At 45.5% G+C, this 15,355-nt stretch overlaps 2 protein-coding genes across 5 annotated transcripts in view; one reads left to right on the top strand and one right to left on the bottom strand.

Annotated features, from left to right (window-relative positions):
- Positions 1-7,325, top strand: part of MTMR10 (myotubularin related protein 10) — a 52,043-nt gene extending 44,718 nt beyond the window's left edge. For all 3 annotated transcript variants that reach the window (XM_087856724.1, XM_045795352.2, XM_087856723.1), the window contains 2 exons: positions 3,407-3,589; positions 4,194-7,325. In XM_087856724.1, coding sequence (XP_087712850.1) covers positions 3,407-3,589; positions 4,194-4,790 — 780 coding nt within the window. In that variant the 3' untranslated portion in view covers positions 4,791-7,325. The remainder of the gene's footprint in view (positions 1-3,406; positions 3,590-4,193) is intronic.
- A 901-nt stretch (positions 7,326-8,226) lies between these two features.
- Positions 8,227-15,355, bottom strand: part of FAN1 (FANCD2 and FANCI associated nuclease 1) — a 31,627-nt gene continuing 24,498 nt past the window's right edge. For both annotated transcript variants that reach the window (XM_045795355.2, XM_045795353.2), the window contains 4 exons: positions 12,761-12,864; positions 11,998-12,192; positions 11,270-11,398; positions 8,227-8,489 (listed from right to left, as the gene is read on the bottom strand). In XM_045795355.2, coding sequence (XP_045651311.2) covers positions 8,352-8,489; positions 11,270-11,398; positions 11,998-12,192; positions 12,761-12,864 — 566 coding nt within the window. In that variant the 3' untranslated portion in view covers positions 8,227-8,351. The remainder of the gene's footprint in view (positions 8,490-11,269; positions 11,399-11,997; positions 12,193-12,760; positions 12,865-15,355) is intronic.

Below are 15,355 nucleotides of genomic sequence, written 5' to 3'. Positions count from 1 at the left end.
ATCTAGGAACCTGTTTCATTTTTATGGGTGAGCACTTTAGGTATTTTTCTTGATGTACATTGTTCATAATAAACCAGTTTTTAGGGGTGCCTGACTGGCTCAGTTGGTAGAGCATGCAATGCTTAATCTCAGAGTCATGAGTTCAAGCCCCTTGTTGGATGTGGAGCCTACTTAAAAAAAAGAGAGAGAAAGAAAATGTGATATGTAATAATTTTTAAAAAGCAACCAGTTTTTAAAGATGTAAATTATTTTAACTACCTTAAATGTGCTTTTATATTTATATTTTCACATTTAGGCTATCCGGATGGATAATTAAAAAGGTCCTGTTAGAGGACTTTTATTTCCTAGAATAAAAGTTGTATAAAGCAAGGTTATTTGCTTCAAGAGTTCTGTGGAGAGGGACTGTCAGAGATGAAGGGTAGCCATGGTGCTAGACTGAGATACTCAGTGGGTGCTGCCTTACGCAGTAATCACAGAATCAGTCCCACCTGCCACACAGCAGTCCCTTTGGGATAGGATTATCAGTTTTTAGTCACGTTTCATTGACCTAGAGGAAGATCATGACTAAGGAGGGGGTCTCAAGCCAAACTTGAGAATAACTTCCAATTGCCGCTGGTAGAACCTTCCAGAACCACAGGTTCTGGCTCACCCACATTTGAACCAACAATGGGAATAGCTGGTAAACGCTGCAATAACCATTGAGAGAAACAGAAAGAGCAGCTCTTTTGGGCCCCTAGGAAGACTTTCTAAGAAGGGGTTTGCCTTTACAGTGAGATGTGGGGTCCTCAGCCTTGGTGGTAAGGCCCTTGTCCAGGCGATGTGGCCTGGATTAACGTGAGTCCCGCCCAAGGTCTGGGAGAATGGTGAGCCCAGGTTCCTCATCTGTAAAAATGGATCCACCAAGCTAACAGTATTACCTTTGTGAATTGAAAACATTTTGTAAACTGTGAAGCATTATGCTGCACTATTTCCTAAAGAAATGAATCATTCTGGATGTGGTTGGGAAAGACAAAGTGCACTGGACATCTAAGGAGATGATTGTATTCAGGCTGTTGCAGTAGGAAGAACTTTATTAACGAGGAACATCCCAAAGTAAAGGAGCGGACCTGGGGGCTTGTTACGAGAAGCAGGAGACAGGAGGGAGCAGGTCTGACCTCAGGGCAGGTGAGCCGTGTCTCAGCGGTGCTGCTCTCCAGGGTCTTAGGTTCAGAGAAACTCAGCACTGTCGTAGGCTATTTATTTTAGGTTGGAGAGTTTGGAAAGGAGATTTTCATAAAATATATTCTCTAATTCCCTAGAAGAACGTAACCTATCCCAGTTCTCTGCTGAGACCAGTGGTGGGCTTGGGCTCCTGAAGTGTGGGAAACTATTTGTTCCTAAAGTGAATAGTCTCCGGGTTGCTCCTTTTCATTTCTTGTCCACTGAGCATTATCAGTCTTGTGCCCCTTGTTGTCTGGGGCCTGTACTGCACATGGCGATGTTTGCCTGCCCCTGGTGCTTCTCCCTTCCCCCGCTCCACTGCCTGGAGAGCACACCTGTGCCCGCACCCAGGCACGCTTGCACACACGCCACACACACACACACACACACACACACACACACACACACACACACACCAGTTGAGCCTAAAAATGTACACGAGGCTAGGAAATCAAATAGCCTTGTTAGAAGTAAAACATCAGATGTAAAATGCCAGCACGTCGGCCTGGAGGTCCCAATGACCACAGTGCCTTGGGTGGGCGTGGGGGGAGAGCTCTGTGGAGCCCAGGTTGGCCTCCTGGAGACACTCACTCCTCACCCTGAGCCTTGGCTGGATTCTGGATGTGCCGACATATGTTTACAAATACATTTCCATCCAGGAATAAAAGTTAACAAATATTTTTTTAAAGTGTATCATCTGTTTTTCCTGGTCTGTGCTTCAGTGCTGTATTTTTTTAACTTGGCTTTTTTCAAAAGCTTTTTCTGGCAAGTACTAACATTGGATCCCTCCCTTCCCTCAGCACTTCATATTCATGATTTAGTGTAACAGCCAGACTGGAGGCCGTCAGTGCCTCCTCCTCCCTTCCTAGGAAACTGACTGTTGATTTAAGGTCCTGATTTTTAGCATGACCAGTGTTCTCAGTCCCTTCCACAAAGATGTTTCCTTCTTTTCTCCACTCTGAGGCCGCCTTGGATGCTCAGGTACTGTCTGTGGAAAATCTGATCTTCTTCCTTGGAGATATTTTTAGTTTCCACATTTGAAAAAAAGATGACTGATTTCTATATATTTTCCTGAGGGCCATTAAAACAGGTTGGGGTTTATATTTTACTAGATTTCAGCTTTTAACAATACTGAATGGGTTGTTTATACATGCACATATGTGATGAAATCTCAAATAACTAAAAAAAATTTTTTTAAATATATTTAGTACTTAGTGAGTTCAGTTTTACTCATTTGAAATAGACAATGTTGTAAAATGCCCTGTGCTGTTAGATAGCTGACCTGTTTCCTGTGGGCCCCCAGCCGACATGGCGGCGTGGGTCACACCTGGTCACCCCTGTGGCGTGGAACTGGCCTCCTCACGGCAGTGCTGCTTTTCTGATGACATTTAGTCTTTGCCTTTTTTTCTAATTTCCAAAGAAATTCTTGTTTTTTTGGAGAATACTGAAACGTACAAAGCAGAAAATAAGAATCCATCATCATTTACCATCCAGAGAATCAGTATCTTGAGATATTTCCTCCAGAGAGCCAGTAATCTGCTTTTGTCCCTCAGCCGAGATGAGGGTCATGGTTTGAGATGTTCCTCACCTCCACGCGGAAGGGGCAGACCATCACCCCGCAGCGTTGTGCCGCTGCCTCACCGGCCCCGTGAGCCCAGAGCGGCCTGGAGGTGGGATTCCCTCCTCCCTGCTCCTGGGCTGTGGTTCAGGTGTCGAAGGTCACTGGGTGGTTAGCGGAGGGTGGCTGTCCACCTAGAACAGCGGCGTAAAATAGACGGCAGTGGTTTCCATCCGAAGATTGTCTTGCACATCCATTCACCAAGTTCATGCCCAGCAGGTAGACCTAAGTGCGCAGTCACGTGCTCCGAAAGTTAAATGCTCCAAGTACAAAGTAACTGTGACGTGTCTAAGACTCTGTGGTATCGTTTCTGTGAAATTTCACCTGTAATAACATACTCATTGCTCAGAGGGCCCAGCTTCCTTGGTGGCTTCCAGAAGAAAATGCCCTCTCCTTGCTCACACAGCATGTGAGGTGTACCTCTGATCTGTGGTGCCAAGAATGTTTCTTCTCTCAGGGGCTAGAGTTGCTGCAGTCCAGAAAATTCCACTTAAATAGCGATGAATGGCTCGTCACAAAAGAGTATTTATTTAAGAAAATCTTTCATTTGGCATCTTTTCACAGGTGTTCAAATATTTTATTTTGCAGGAATTTGCTATCAGCAAAAATATCCAGTTGGGTGACGAAAAGGGTTTAAAATTCCCCTCGGTTTGGGACTGGTCTCTTCAGTTTACAGCAAAGGATCGCACCCTTTTTCATAACCCCTTGTACATCGGAAAGAGCACGCCTTGTGTACAGAACGGTTCTGTGAAATCTTTCAAACGGACAAAGGTAAATTACAAAAATGCACTGACGATAAAAACCTGGTGTCTGCTCAACTTCACGCAAGGCGTATCTTCAGAACACTGAGTATTAAGAGCCAAGTCATGTCCCTAAACAACACTGCCAGTGCAGGTTTTGAGGGATCGTTCGCTTTGTAACCGAAATGACCCTGCCCTGACTTTTCTTCTTGGTGACTGAGGCCCACAGAGCTGCTCAGCCTCTAGGGTTTAGCAGATAGGAGCTCTGAGCCTGGGAGGCCTCATTCCTGAAACCCATCCACTTGCCTGTTCTTTCTAGAATGAGCCAGGTCTACATTGTTTCCTAAGGCAGAAGTCTGAGAAATTTGCACTTAAGCAAATTAATGAACAGGGTGTATCACCTCCCCACCCCCGTGCAGGCGAGTGCTAATAGCCAGGGTCTGTTCCTAAGACAAATGGGTCTCCAGTGAAGGAGGATCGGGATGAGTATTACAGGGGAAGTAACAGAATGTTCTTTATGGCTGCAGTTCCACCGTTTTTCATGGTACTAGGCTTCTATTTGCCACTGCCTCTTTACTGTCTTTCCAAAAAGGGGAGTTCTGCAGAAATAATGCTAAACTCTCTCTTCTGTACAGAAAAACTACAGCTCCACACTGAGAGGAATGCCAGCTTCCTTAAAGAATGGAATCATCAGTGACCAAGACTTAGTTCCAAGGAGAAATTCATTAATATTAGAAGCAAAGCCCGACCTTCCTCAGCAGCCCGAGAGCCAGAACAGCGGGATGGAGCGGTACTTTAGAGAGTGGTTTTCCAAACCAGCCGACCTGCACGGCGTCATTCTGCCACACCTCTCCGGAACACACGTGAAACTCTGGAAACTCTGCTACTTCCGCTGGGTGCCCGAGGCCCAGATCAACCTCGGGGGCTTCATCACTGCCTTTCACAAGCTCTCCGTGCTGGCCGACGAGGTGGACGTGCTCAGTAGGACGCTCCGGCAGCACCGGGCCGGCCCGCTGGAAGCCTGCTACGCGGAGCTGGACAAGAGCAGGATGTACTTCCGAGCCAGCGGCCCGCACGACGCCTCGGGGACACCGGAGTTCCTCTCCTCCTCCTTTCCCTTCTCCCCCGTGGGCAACCTCTGCAGACGAAGCATTTCAGGAACACCATTAAGCAAATTTTTAAGTGGGGCCAAAATATGGTTATCTACTGAGACACTAGCAAATGAAGACTAAAATGTACTATTTTCTGAACGTTTTGAGGGAAGACAAACTTTTCCTCTGCATTAAAATTGCTAACCTAGGCACTTGAGGCTCTAAGAATTTTCTGTGTCAGAATAATAGTTGAAATTTGCACTAATATTTAAGAACATGTTGAATTATGCTTCCTTCATAATTTTAAAAAAAAATATGCAGAACTTTTATTTCTTATGGCCTCTTTTTGTCATTTCAGGTCTGGCTCAGTTCGGTGATCTGTAGGCAGACATTCCCCCACTCTTACTACTGTGAGCAAACGAATCAGGTTTTATCTGTGGCATTTGTTTTGTCCGCGTCCATTTTCTCCTGCCACCTACTAAAGGTTACCTGGCCCTCAGATGAGCACCCCACAGAAGCAGGCATCAGGAAAGTTAAGAAATTTAATGTGTAATAGATTTTCAAGACGCATCTGGTAAGCGCCCCTCACAGGCGCTAGGAGGTATTCGTGTATTTTTCTGGTCACTCCGTTCTAATTGAACTCACCTGAGGGTTCAGTATTTCCAAGGCCATAATTTATTGTAGATCACCTTCTTTGGGACCGTAGATCACTGTGTTTTAAAATCATGAGTTTGCTTTTACCTTCGTAGGACTAATATGCACTGTTGACTTGAAAAGCATTTGCTGTAGATAATACAAACTTAGAAGTGCCTTTGACATTAATATTAATTAAGGTATGCATTAACACAAAGTAAAACACAATTTCAGTTTTTAAAATTAGGGTGTTAAAAGCCTGCAGATTGGAAACAGGCTTTTCACCACTGAGCTTCATACCAATAGCCAGGAGTCCCCCAAACTCCCTTTCCTTCCCTCTGAAAGTCAGCGAGGACACAGCGGGCCTGTGGGGAGGTCCGGGTTGGTGTGATAGCAGCAGGGGGTGAGTGCTGTCCGCGCTGAAACCCCCCCTCAGAAATGGAGGTCTGGCTCAGAGGCGTTTGGGGCACTTCCATCAGGATTTCCAGTGTGGTCCACTGTCGCTGACACTTTCCCTTGGAAGTAACTGATGAGGCCGTGAGTCCGCTCGCCTGTACGGAAGTCCCTCCTCCCACCGCCAAAGTTCTTAGTGCCAGCAGGAGAAATAGAAGTGCACTTCTCTCCAAATACTGCCATTTTCATGTGGAGAGAAGCCCCCGCCCCCGGCCTCTGCCGGCGGTGTCGACATGGAGGAGCACGCAAAGATGTGTGTGGGTCCGATTGTGGGACAGGAACCCAGCCAGAGCCGTGGGGGCCGAGCCGAAGCTTCCACCCCTCACGCCAGCGCACACCCCGTTTACAGGATGGATGTTCAAATTGGGCTGTTTCTTAAACTGCCATCTTAAGCTTTAAAAAAGTTTTATAGTGAAGTGGTTAGTTTATCTTTTCTAAAACAGGTTTTTTCAAAGCAGTGTTTTACTGTTAAGTGTAACGAATAGCTGTTTCTATTTGAATTATTCGCCTTTTAAAATGGATGTCTCTGGACTTCAAGGGACAGAAGTTCTTATAAATGTCTTAGGAAATTCGTCTTGGGGATAAACCCAATGTTTTTGCCAGCTTGTTGCCTAGAAAAAAGGGCTTTTTTCAGTTTATATAAAAAAAAAAAAGCATGTTGCCATTAAACATTTTATAGTCCTTGATTGGAAACCAGTCCCAATCCCCTTAAGATCCCACAGCATATCCTGCCATAGAAAGTGTAATAACTCTCCCTTTTTGATTAAGCTGCCTTTTAATTATTACAAATTATTCTAAATTGGGGGGTTCTGGAGAGGGATTGTTGAGCATTTATTTCTTTATACTTCTCTTTCCTCACACATTTATTTCAACTCCTTTAGCAATTTTTTGTTAATTTACAAGTTTAAAAAAGAGTAGGTACTATTAATACTGTTTTAAAATAGAAAATGCGCATATTTTTGTATGATAATCAAATGTAGTAAAATATGGTTTTTCGTTTATTTTTGCTGGACAGTTGTATCATGATTATTGTGCCAGTTTATCGTGCATAATATGAAGAACGACTATCACAGCTTTAAGTCCTGGCCATCGTAAAGCTGCCTGGCACCTCTGCTGGCAGAAGGGACGTGGTGGCGACCGAAGCCCTACGTGTGGTTACGGACGCCACACCGGAGAGCGCCTCACGCTCCGGCCCCACCGCCCTGCAAGCCAAGTGCGTGCCGACCGGACGCCACGCGGGCCCCAGACAGCTTGGGACTTCCTCGTACTGAACTGAGAGATGTACAATGTCTTACTGTTATTTTATGATGGAAACCGGTTTTAAAACCAAAAATGTCTTAACTTTATTTAAGAAAAGTATATTAATTTGTGCTAACAGAGGGTGAAAATTAGTCAATGTACCTTCAACAAAACCTGCTTGCCGTACAGTAACCTCAAGTAGTTAGAACTTGATTTTGAGAGAAAACTAAAACCTTTGTGCCTAAAATTATGACTTGAGTTAAAGTAGGATGAGCAGGAAGATGAGAGATCTTGTTCAACAGTGATGAATGTGAAGGAAATTTTGACTGCTAAATAAAATTTCCACAGAAATTGGTTGTTGTGTTATCAGTGTGAAACCATCTGCAAGAACGCAGTGATTCAAGAAGCGAAGGCATCTTCTTCCAGCTAGGGCGCATCATCCACTCAGGTTTTTGCCTGCTCTAAAGCAAGGTAGTGATCGGTAACATTTTTAACATCGATTCAGAACTGGCTGTAGTTAAGGCCATGTGGTATTAATGGACCTGCCCTAACCTGTCCTTTCAGTCAATAAATTACCAAGCTGGGAGTAACATTTCCCTAAGAAGGTCTCAGAACTAGTCTGTGGGGAGACTGGGGTTCCTGTCCTGGACTCCTGGTCCTATCATTCTGGTTAGTTGCCTTCCTACCATACACCTTCCTTGGCCTAGGGCTCTTACGAATAGCCCTGTTGCATTTACACCATCTATACAGAAAATTGCTCCTCTAGTCATTAGGGAGGTTAGGGATGAAAGGGACAGTTGCCTTTGATAAAGACTGTTCATTCCTTTGATGATCTAGGCCCAATTAGTAAGAGCAAGTTAAAAGTTAAGGAACTTAATGAAAATTTGTTTTTAATTCTCAGAGAATTTTCATTTGTTTGTATCCTTCTTAGATAATCATAAAACAAGAATGTTTAAGAGTTGAGTGTATCAGGGTACTATAGAAAACCTTAAATTCAGTCTCTCCAATGTACTTAACTAGAAACATTGGGTATGCTACTTTTATAAAAGACAAAAAGCTGTGAAACATCCCATTTGTTTGGATTTTTGCCAGCTGTTTCGCAAGTCTAGTTTAATAACATAGATGCATCCATTTCCTAAAATGGCCACCAAGGCTCTGACCTTCTAGAAAATTCATTACCTGCTATGTGTAATCAGTGAGTACATTCAAGCTAAGACCAAGTTTTATGACACAGACAGACACGGTACAATGATGAGTTAAACTCTCCGGTTTATTACTGACCTAACAAAATCAAAGTTAAATAAAATGTAATGATGTTTTATGCATTTGAAAATCAACCCATGTGTCACCAGACACCCCCAACTCCACAGCTCTCAGTTAAGTGAGGCTTTTGCTCTTAGCTCCCACGGCAACCACGTGGCAGACTTCTACGTCGGCCCCCAGCTTCTGCAGTTCATCCAACCAGAGCATTTGCTTATGTGAAAGACGATCATTGGGGCCTTTAACTTCCACCAGCTGGAATGTAAGTGTTTAAAAAGTTAGTTATTAGTATCTTCCTGAAACAGAATAGCCAAGTACACTAGAGTAGTTTTCACTTCTACTGCTCTACTTAACATACATAAAACAAAGACATACGTATGAAATTCACTGAGAATTATTCTGAAGAAAGTAGGCAGTTCTTTACAGAGAATTAGTAAATGGATTCTGAATCTGCAGTTGAAAAATAAAGCATGCACTAGATTGTTGATCCCCTGCTTAAAAACCCTTTGATTATCTTCTATTTGCAGTTAAATCCAAACTTTTGCCATCACCTACAAAACTATGGTCTGGACCCTGCCAACCAGTCCAGAGCTCCTGCCAACCTCTTTGCAACTGAAGGGCCCTTCCGTATGCTTGCTGTTCCCTCTGCCCAGGACATTTCTTGCTGTTCCTCACATGTCTGACTTCTTGCCCTTCAATGCTCGGCTTAAATTCACCTCAGAGAGGTCCGGCACATCTCTAAGCAGGGTCCTTCCCGTGCACTCCCTCCACGGCATTTTACAGAAGACAAGACTGTTACACAGCAGCTCCGTGAGGGTGGAACTGTGTCAGTTCTAGTCACTGCAGATCACTGAACTTCGAAACAGCAATAAAACCTATCCGGATTTTCCAAATTGGATGGAAACTATAAACCCAAAGATCAGTGAACCCCAAGCACAGAAACATAACACTACACAAAGAAACATGATTAAATTGCATAATTGGTGATAAAGGGAATATTCTAAAAGCAGCTAGAACTTTTTAAAGCCTAAAGGGAAAGACTACACATTTATCATTAAAAAATAATGCAAGGTAGAGGACAATGGACCAGTATTTCAAAATAAAGAAAAAAACTATCAACACAGAATTTTTTCCTCAGAGAAAATACCTTTCAAAAGCAAAGATGAAATAAAGACTTAGACATAGAAAACCTAAATGTTCATTACTAGCAGTCCTCCATTTCAAGAAGTGTTAAAGTTCTTCAAGCAGAAGGAGGACAACAGCACGTAGAAATCTGGATCTTTACAAAGGAATAACAAGCGGTAAGAATTTTTATCTAGGGAGCACCTGGGTGGCTCAGTCAGTTGAGCGTCGACTCTTTTGATTTTGGCTCAGGTCATGATCTCAGGGTCCTGGGATCAAGCCCCGCATCGGGCTCCCTGCTCAGCAGAGGCTTGAGGATTCTCTCCCTCTCTCTCCCTCTTCCTCTACCCCTCCCCCTGCTCGTGTTCTCTCTCTCTCAAATCAATCTTTGAAAAAAAAAATTTGTATCTAGGGGAGGAAAAATAATTTGTATCTATGTGAGTAATTATAAAGATTCTTAAATCAACTGTAGAAAGCAAAAAAATGTAGAGTTTATAACATGTAGAAATATGACGTATGAACAGTACAAAGGCCAGGAGAGGAGATATAAAAACATTCTTGTTATGGAATACTACACATGGAATCGCATAACATCACTTGAAAGACAGGAAGATTCAGATCTACAACTGTCCACACTGGAGCGACCACTTACAACAAAGAATTATAGCTAATAAGCCAACAAAGGATTAGAATACAATCTTTAAAAAGAAAAAAAAGGTAGAAAAAGGTGAGAAAAGGAAAACGAGAGCTGGACAAACAGGAAACAAGTAGCAAGGTGGTAGCTTTAAAGCCAATCATGAATAATTACATCAAATGTAAATGGTCCAAATAACAAATTAAAAGGCAAGAGGCTGTCAAACTGAATTTAAAAGTCAGACCCAGCTATAATGCTGCCTATAAGAAACCCATTAAAGATGAAATAAGTTAAAAGTAAGAGAACAGAAAAAGATATGTCCTATTAGCACTAATCAAAAGAAAGCTGGAGTGGCTATTTATTAATACCAGTTGATTTCTGAGTGGAGAACACTACCAGGAATAAAAGAGGGTCATTTCACAATGATGAAGAGATCGACTCATCAAGAGGATGTGACAGGCCTTCAAGTTTATACATCTAATCACAGAGCTTCAAAACATATGAAGCAAACTGGATAGAACTGCAAGAAGTACACAAATCCACAGTCTCAGTCCGAGAGGTCCCATGACTCCAAAAGCATGATCCGTTAAAGAACAGAGAAGCTGGACTTGACCAAAATTTAAAATTTCTGCTCTTCAAAAGACACTATTATGAGAATGGAATGATAAGCCACAGCCTGGGATGAAATATATCTGGTACAGGACTTGTATCCAGAATTTTTTTTAATCTCAGAACTCAGTAATAAAAACCAACCTGGGATGGGCAGCAGGGAGAACCAGCGTGAGGCAAGGGTGGCCCTGAGCTGAGAACACGTGGCAAGGCCCTCACTGCTGGGGAGCTTAGAGAAAAGCTCTCGGTCATCTCAGCCTCCTGGTGTCTACACCTGCAGAATCCCTTCCCTTGGAGGGGGTGCTGGAATCTGCGACTTGCTTCTAACAGAAGAATACAGCAGAACTGATGGAATGTCCTCTCTGAGATCAGGTTATAAGAGACTGACTCCCGTCTTGGTCACACTCTGGCTCTCCTCACCTGCCTGCTCTGATGAATGAGCTGCCAAGTGGAGGGCTGCATGGTGGAGAGCAAAGGAGCCCACAGGAGGGGCTGAGGAGGAGGGCCCCGTCAACAGCCACCAAGGATCCGTGCGTGGCCTTTGGTCCAACAGCTTTCGAGGGACTCAATCTTGCCAATAATCACAAAAGAAATGCCTAGATTGTAGCCTTTGATTAAGCTGCTAATAAAATTACTGTAGAAATAGGACTTTCCTTTTGGCGCAACTGACCTTAAAGCGACGACTCTGGGAGTTCCACACCACCAGGTCGGGGAGGCCCCCTCGGCAGTGTCGAAAGTCCGCAGCCAGGCGCCGGCACACACCACTGAGGACGGGGCCGCCCAAGCAGGAAACGAGATCCTGAACACAAAATACGTGAATGGTTAGCCATTCCTTATGACAGAGATCCTGAAATACTTTCACTGACCACGAGATGGAGAAAACTGTAATTCCACAGAAATGGATTCCAAGGACAGCAGGGGTCATTCTGCCTCTTGGGCCAGGTCCGCCAAGCCGCCAGCCAAAATGCCCACTGGCAAGCTCTGGGAAATCAGGTTTCCTTCGGTCAGTCAGACTTCTGTCCAGCCAGGAAAACCCTGGGGAACAGCTGAGGAAGGGGGAATTTGATGTAAATACTCAGGAATATGACAGTGACAAAGGCCAGTAGTTGCAGGGACAGGAAAACATCCTCCCTGCTGAGGGTCACAGGTCAGGCAAAGGGAAGCTGTCAGCTAAGGGGAAGAAGGCATCCCTGGGATTATTTTGTGCCCTGACATGTCCCACTGTTACCAGCGGCATCTGAACTAGGAGATTCTCATCTACACAGATGTATGCAGAGGCGCCGTCACATACAGAAACATGTGCACACACACGTACACACATGTACGCAGATCTTGCCAAAAGGACACCTGGCACTGGGAGGGGTTCCTTTCTGACCAAAGCCTCCCGCCGATTTTCACCTGAGCCTGCTGAAGAGAAGCAAAGCGATCCCAGCTGACGATGGAAGCCACTCTGCCTTCCTGGGCCTGCCACGCGGCTGCCACCCAGGCTCGCAGGCTCTCGGCAGGCGCACTGTGAATCTGCTGCAGCCTGGCCTCGATGGCCGGCCCCCGGCTGGCGAAGAAGCTGTCTGTGCACAAGTCCAGCGGGGAGGCCTACGTCACAGGGAAAACAAGCTCTCGTACTGTGCCGGGACAGAACCGTTCATCAGAAGAACACCCAATACCCATAAAATCTGGAAACTGGCCAATCTGATTACATTGACACATTCTTCTCAAAAGATATGTAAAAATGATCTAGGTAATCTAAACATAAAGCCACGTATTGCCCTAGTTTGTCAGAGTCGTAATGGGTGAAAAGAGCCTTCAGTTTACATCAGTGGCGCTCTCAGCAGGCGCGTGCGACAGCACACGCAAGGGCGCCGGGCCCTGGCAGGAGACTGGTCAAGGTTGAAGCTGAAGCAACCCCCACTACAAGTTTCCAGTCGAATGAAGGTAAAGTAGGTTCAAGTTGAACACTGAACAGACTTACATTTTAAGATCTATGACTCTGAATGTAAAATTAACAACTATTCTTACAGAGACTTAGCACCATCCCAGACCGTCGCTGGCAGGTTTCTGATGGCTGCAGACACACAGCACATGGGTGGGCAAGAGTCACAAAGTGCAGAAGCATCTGCTCGCCTAAAAGAAGCACACGCCGGGCAGGGCGTCACTTGAGCACCTGGTAGGCGTTTCTGAAGACGTCCGGTATCCCGTCCATGAAGATTATGTCCCACAGGAGGAGGCCACACAGCGTGCTGAAGGTGGACCCTTCCCCGTGAATCCCTAAGACAAAGCCCACACAAACAGGAGTCAGGTTTTTCTGTTTTTCAAAAACCATCACCATAACCTACTGCTTACTCAATTTGAAGGAAATAATACATTTTAGTTTCAAATGCAAATGCTGTTTTCTTGCCATTTCTAGCTCATTTGTTTACATTACACTGCTTATATACAGAAGGCTCGTTTAAAAGCAAAAATCTTAGTAATTACGAGAAAACTCAAATACACATTTCAGAGCCAATAAGTAGCAGTTCTCCAACTTTAGTGAGAAATGTAAGGAACGTGTTTAAAGATAAATAAATAAAAGCATATTCCCTCCTCAGGCTTCACGGGTTCAATCTGATGGGTGTGGGTGGGCTAAGAACGCTGCGCGGGGCTCCGGTGCAGGGCCCCTTCGCCACACTTGCAGAAAGGCTTCCCAGAACAGATCTATCGGAGACAGACCGGCACCCGGCAGCCCGTGCCCTCTGACCTACCAGGTGCTGTCTCCATCCACCTCACTGGACCTAGCATTCCACTGCTTTGTCCTGGACAAGCGTGCCCAGTGTTTCTGAGATTTGTGGGTCTTCTAGAAACCTTCCACCTCATAGAACACCTAACTCAGACCCCTCCCTCACACCACATACAAACTGTACTGATTGGGCCACGAGCTCAATCGACCAGGGCCAGGCCACGTAGGTGTCATAGCAGAACTGAGGAGACCAGGGGCTCGGTCTTGGCACAGCACACAGACCTGTCTCCCAGTGCAAGTCCTCTGCACTTCAACACGCCTGACCAGCGATGGTGGCCATGTGGGCGCCTCTCTCCTCACATTATGACCTTGGCCAAAGGAGGTGCTGACCCCACGACCCTGTCCCAATAGGCAGGAAGAAGGGCTCCTCTGGCTGGTGGGCCCTGTTCCAGTCTGCACAAGGTCACAGTGCCACACAGACCAGGCTGTGCCCACACGTGGATCCCGTACAAAAGTACACAGACCAGAGCCTCCGTCAGAAGCAGCATGGCCAGGCCCCCTCCATACTGAGTCGCTGAGGCTGTGCCTTCTGTCCCCCTCTCAGTTCTAGCCCCTTGTCCTTGCAGCCTGTCTCAGAGATGAAAAAAGGAGCAGGAACAACCAGATCTCACGCAGGCCTCTGGGCTGGAGCCGAGCCCTTCTCACCAGCAAGCTCTACACTGGGATCCCGGGCTCCTGCCCAGCCAGGGGTAATGCTGCCTCTCGATTTCCAGCCTGCTTTCTGTCCTGGCGTGCACACTGTCCCCTCTTCAGGCAGGAACACTGGCGGTCAGAATTTCTGCACTCCTCAGTGGTCTACAGCATGCATTTGTATTGGAAGCTAAATCATTTTTGGTGAGCTCCTTCTGAGTAACTCCGAAATAAACTGCCCTGAAGGGAGCTTAAGATTGACCTTACTCCAAATCTCCTCTCAAACAGAAGACAGCAAGGGTTCTGCTCATTTTCACTGCATCAATTTTAATAAATGAAGAAAATATTTTATATAAAAATATTTTATACTCTGGAAATGGAATCGTCTGTTTTCAGGCTCATGGCTAAAAAAGCATTCCGCTGTGTTCGCCTCACAGCCTGCCCACCACACGCCCTAATATCCGTGCCCTTCGCCCTCGACTGCCCCGTATATGTGTCTCCTATGGCTTCTCTGGGGACAGCTGCTCATTCTGTTCTTTTATTTCTAACCTTTCGGGTCTGTGGTATCTCTGTCTTCACTGGGCTTTGTACTTCTCCCCTTATAGCATCTCCCTTCCCTGTGGGTAAGAAAGATACCACACAGATTAACCTTAACCGTTCGTACACTCGTCACCGTTTTGTGGTCCTCATTAACCTCCTGAACGCTGACATAATACTCAAGAGAAATAATGTCCTGATTTTCATATATTTGAAGGTATCAGCGTGTTTGTAATCCTGGTGACCCCTCGGCGGGGCGGAGTGGACTCCTGCCTGGATGAAGGTTGGGCTTCGAGGGCCCCGCCGGGAGTGAGCACGTGGGCCCATGTCCAGGGCTGGCCCTCAAGGTCTGAGCGTGGGGAGGGCAGAAGGAACACCGCAGCTGGGCAGTACACGGCGCTGACTGCACCTCTCCGCTTTTGTACAAAGGCATGTACAATAGCTTCCATAATAAAGTTTTAAAAAAGAAAAAACGACTAGAGTGGGACCCTCCAAGAGAACTGCCCTCCCCCTTGTCTCTGGTGGGGCAGACGGGCGCTTCCTCTGCAATTCCTCTCTCACAGCGTTCGATTTGACTTGTTCTAGTCAGTACTACACTTTGCTAAGGACAGTCATCAGAAGGCAAATTCCCAACATCTCCTCTTTTCCTGGGCCTCAGATAAAGCACTCATTCTCTGAGAGCAAAATCAAAACGAGAGTAAGAGGGAAGAGGGCTGATGCGGATAAACACAAACACCAGGAATGCCAGAAGACCCAAGAGATAATTATTTAAAAACAAAACAAAATGCTTTGCTGCTCCTGTGTTAATATACCCTG

The sequence above is a fragment of the Ursus americanus genome, chromosome 28, assembly GCF_024610735.1.
Source record: "Ursus americanus isolate L20-20 chromosome 28, mUrsAme1.1.p, whole genome shotgun sequence".
In the NCBI taxonomy this organism is placed as follows: Eukaryota; Metazoa; Chordata; class Mammalia; order Carnivora; family Ursidae; genus Ursus; species Ursus americanus.
Note: the sequence above shows the minus strand (reverse complement) of the source record. Positions and strands in the feature narration are given on the sequence as shown.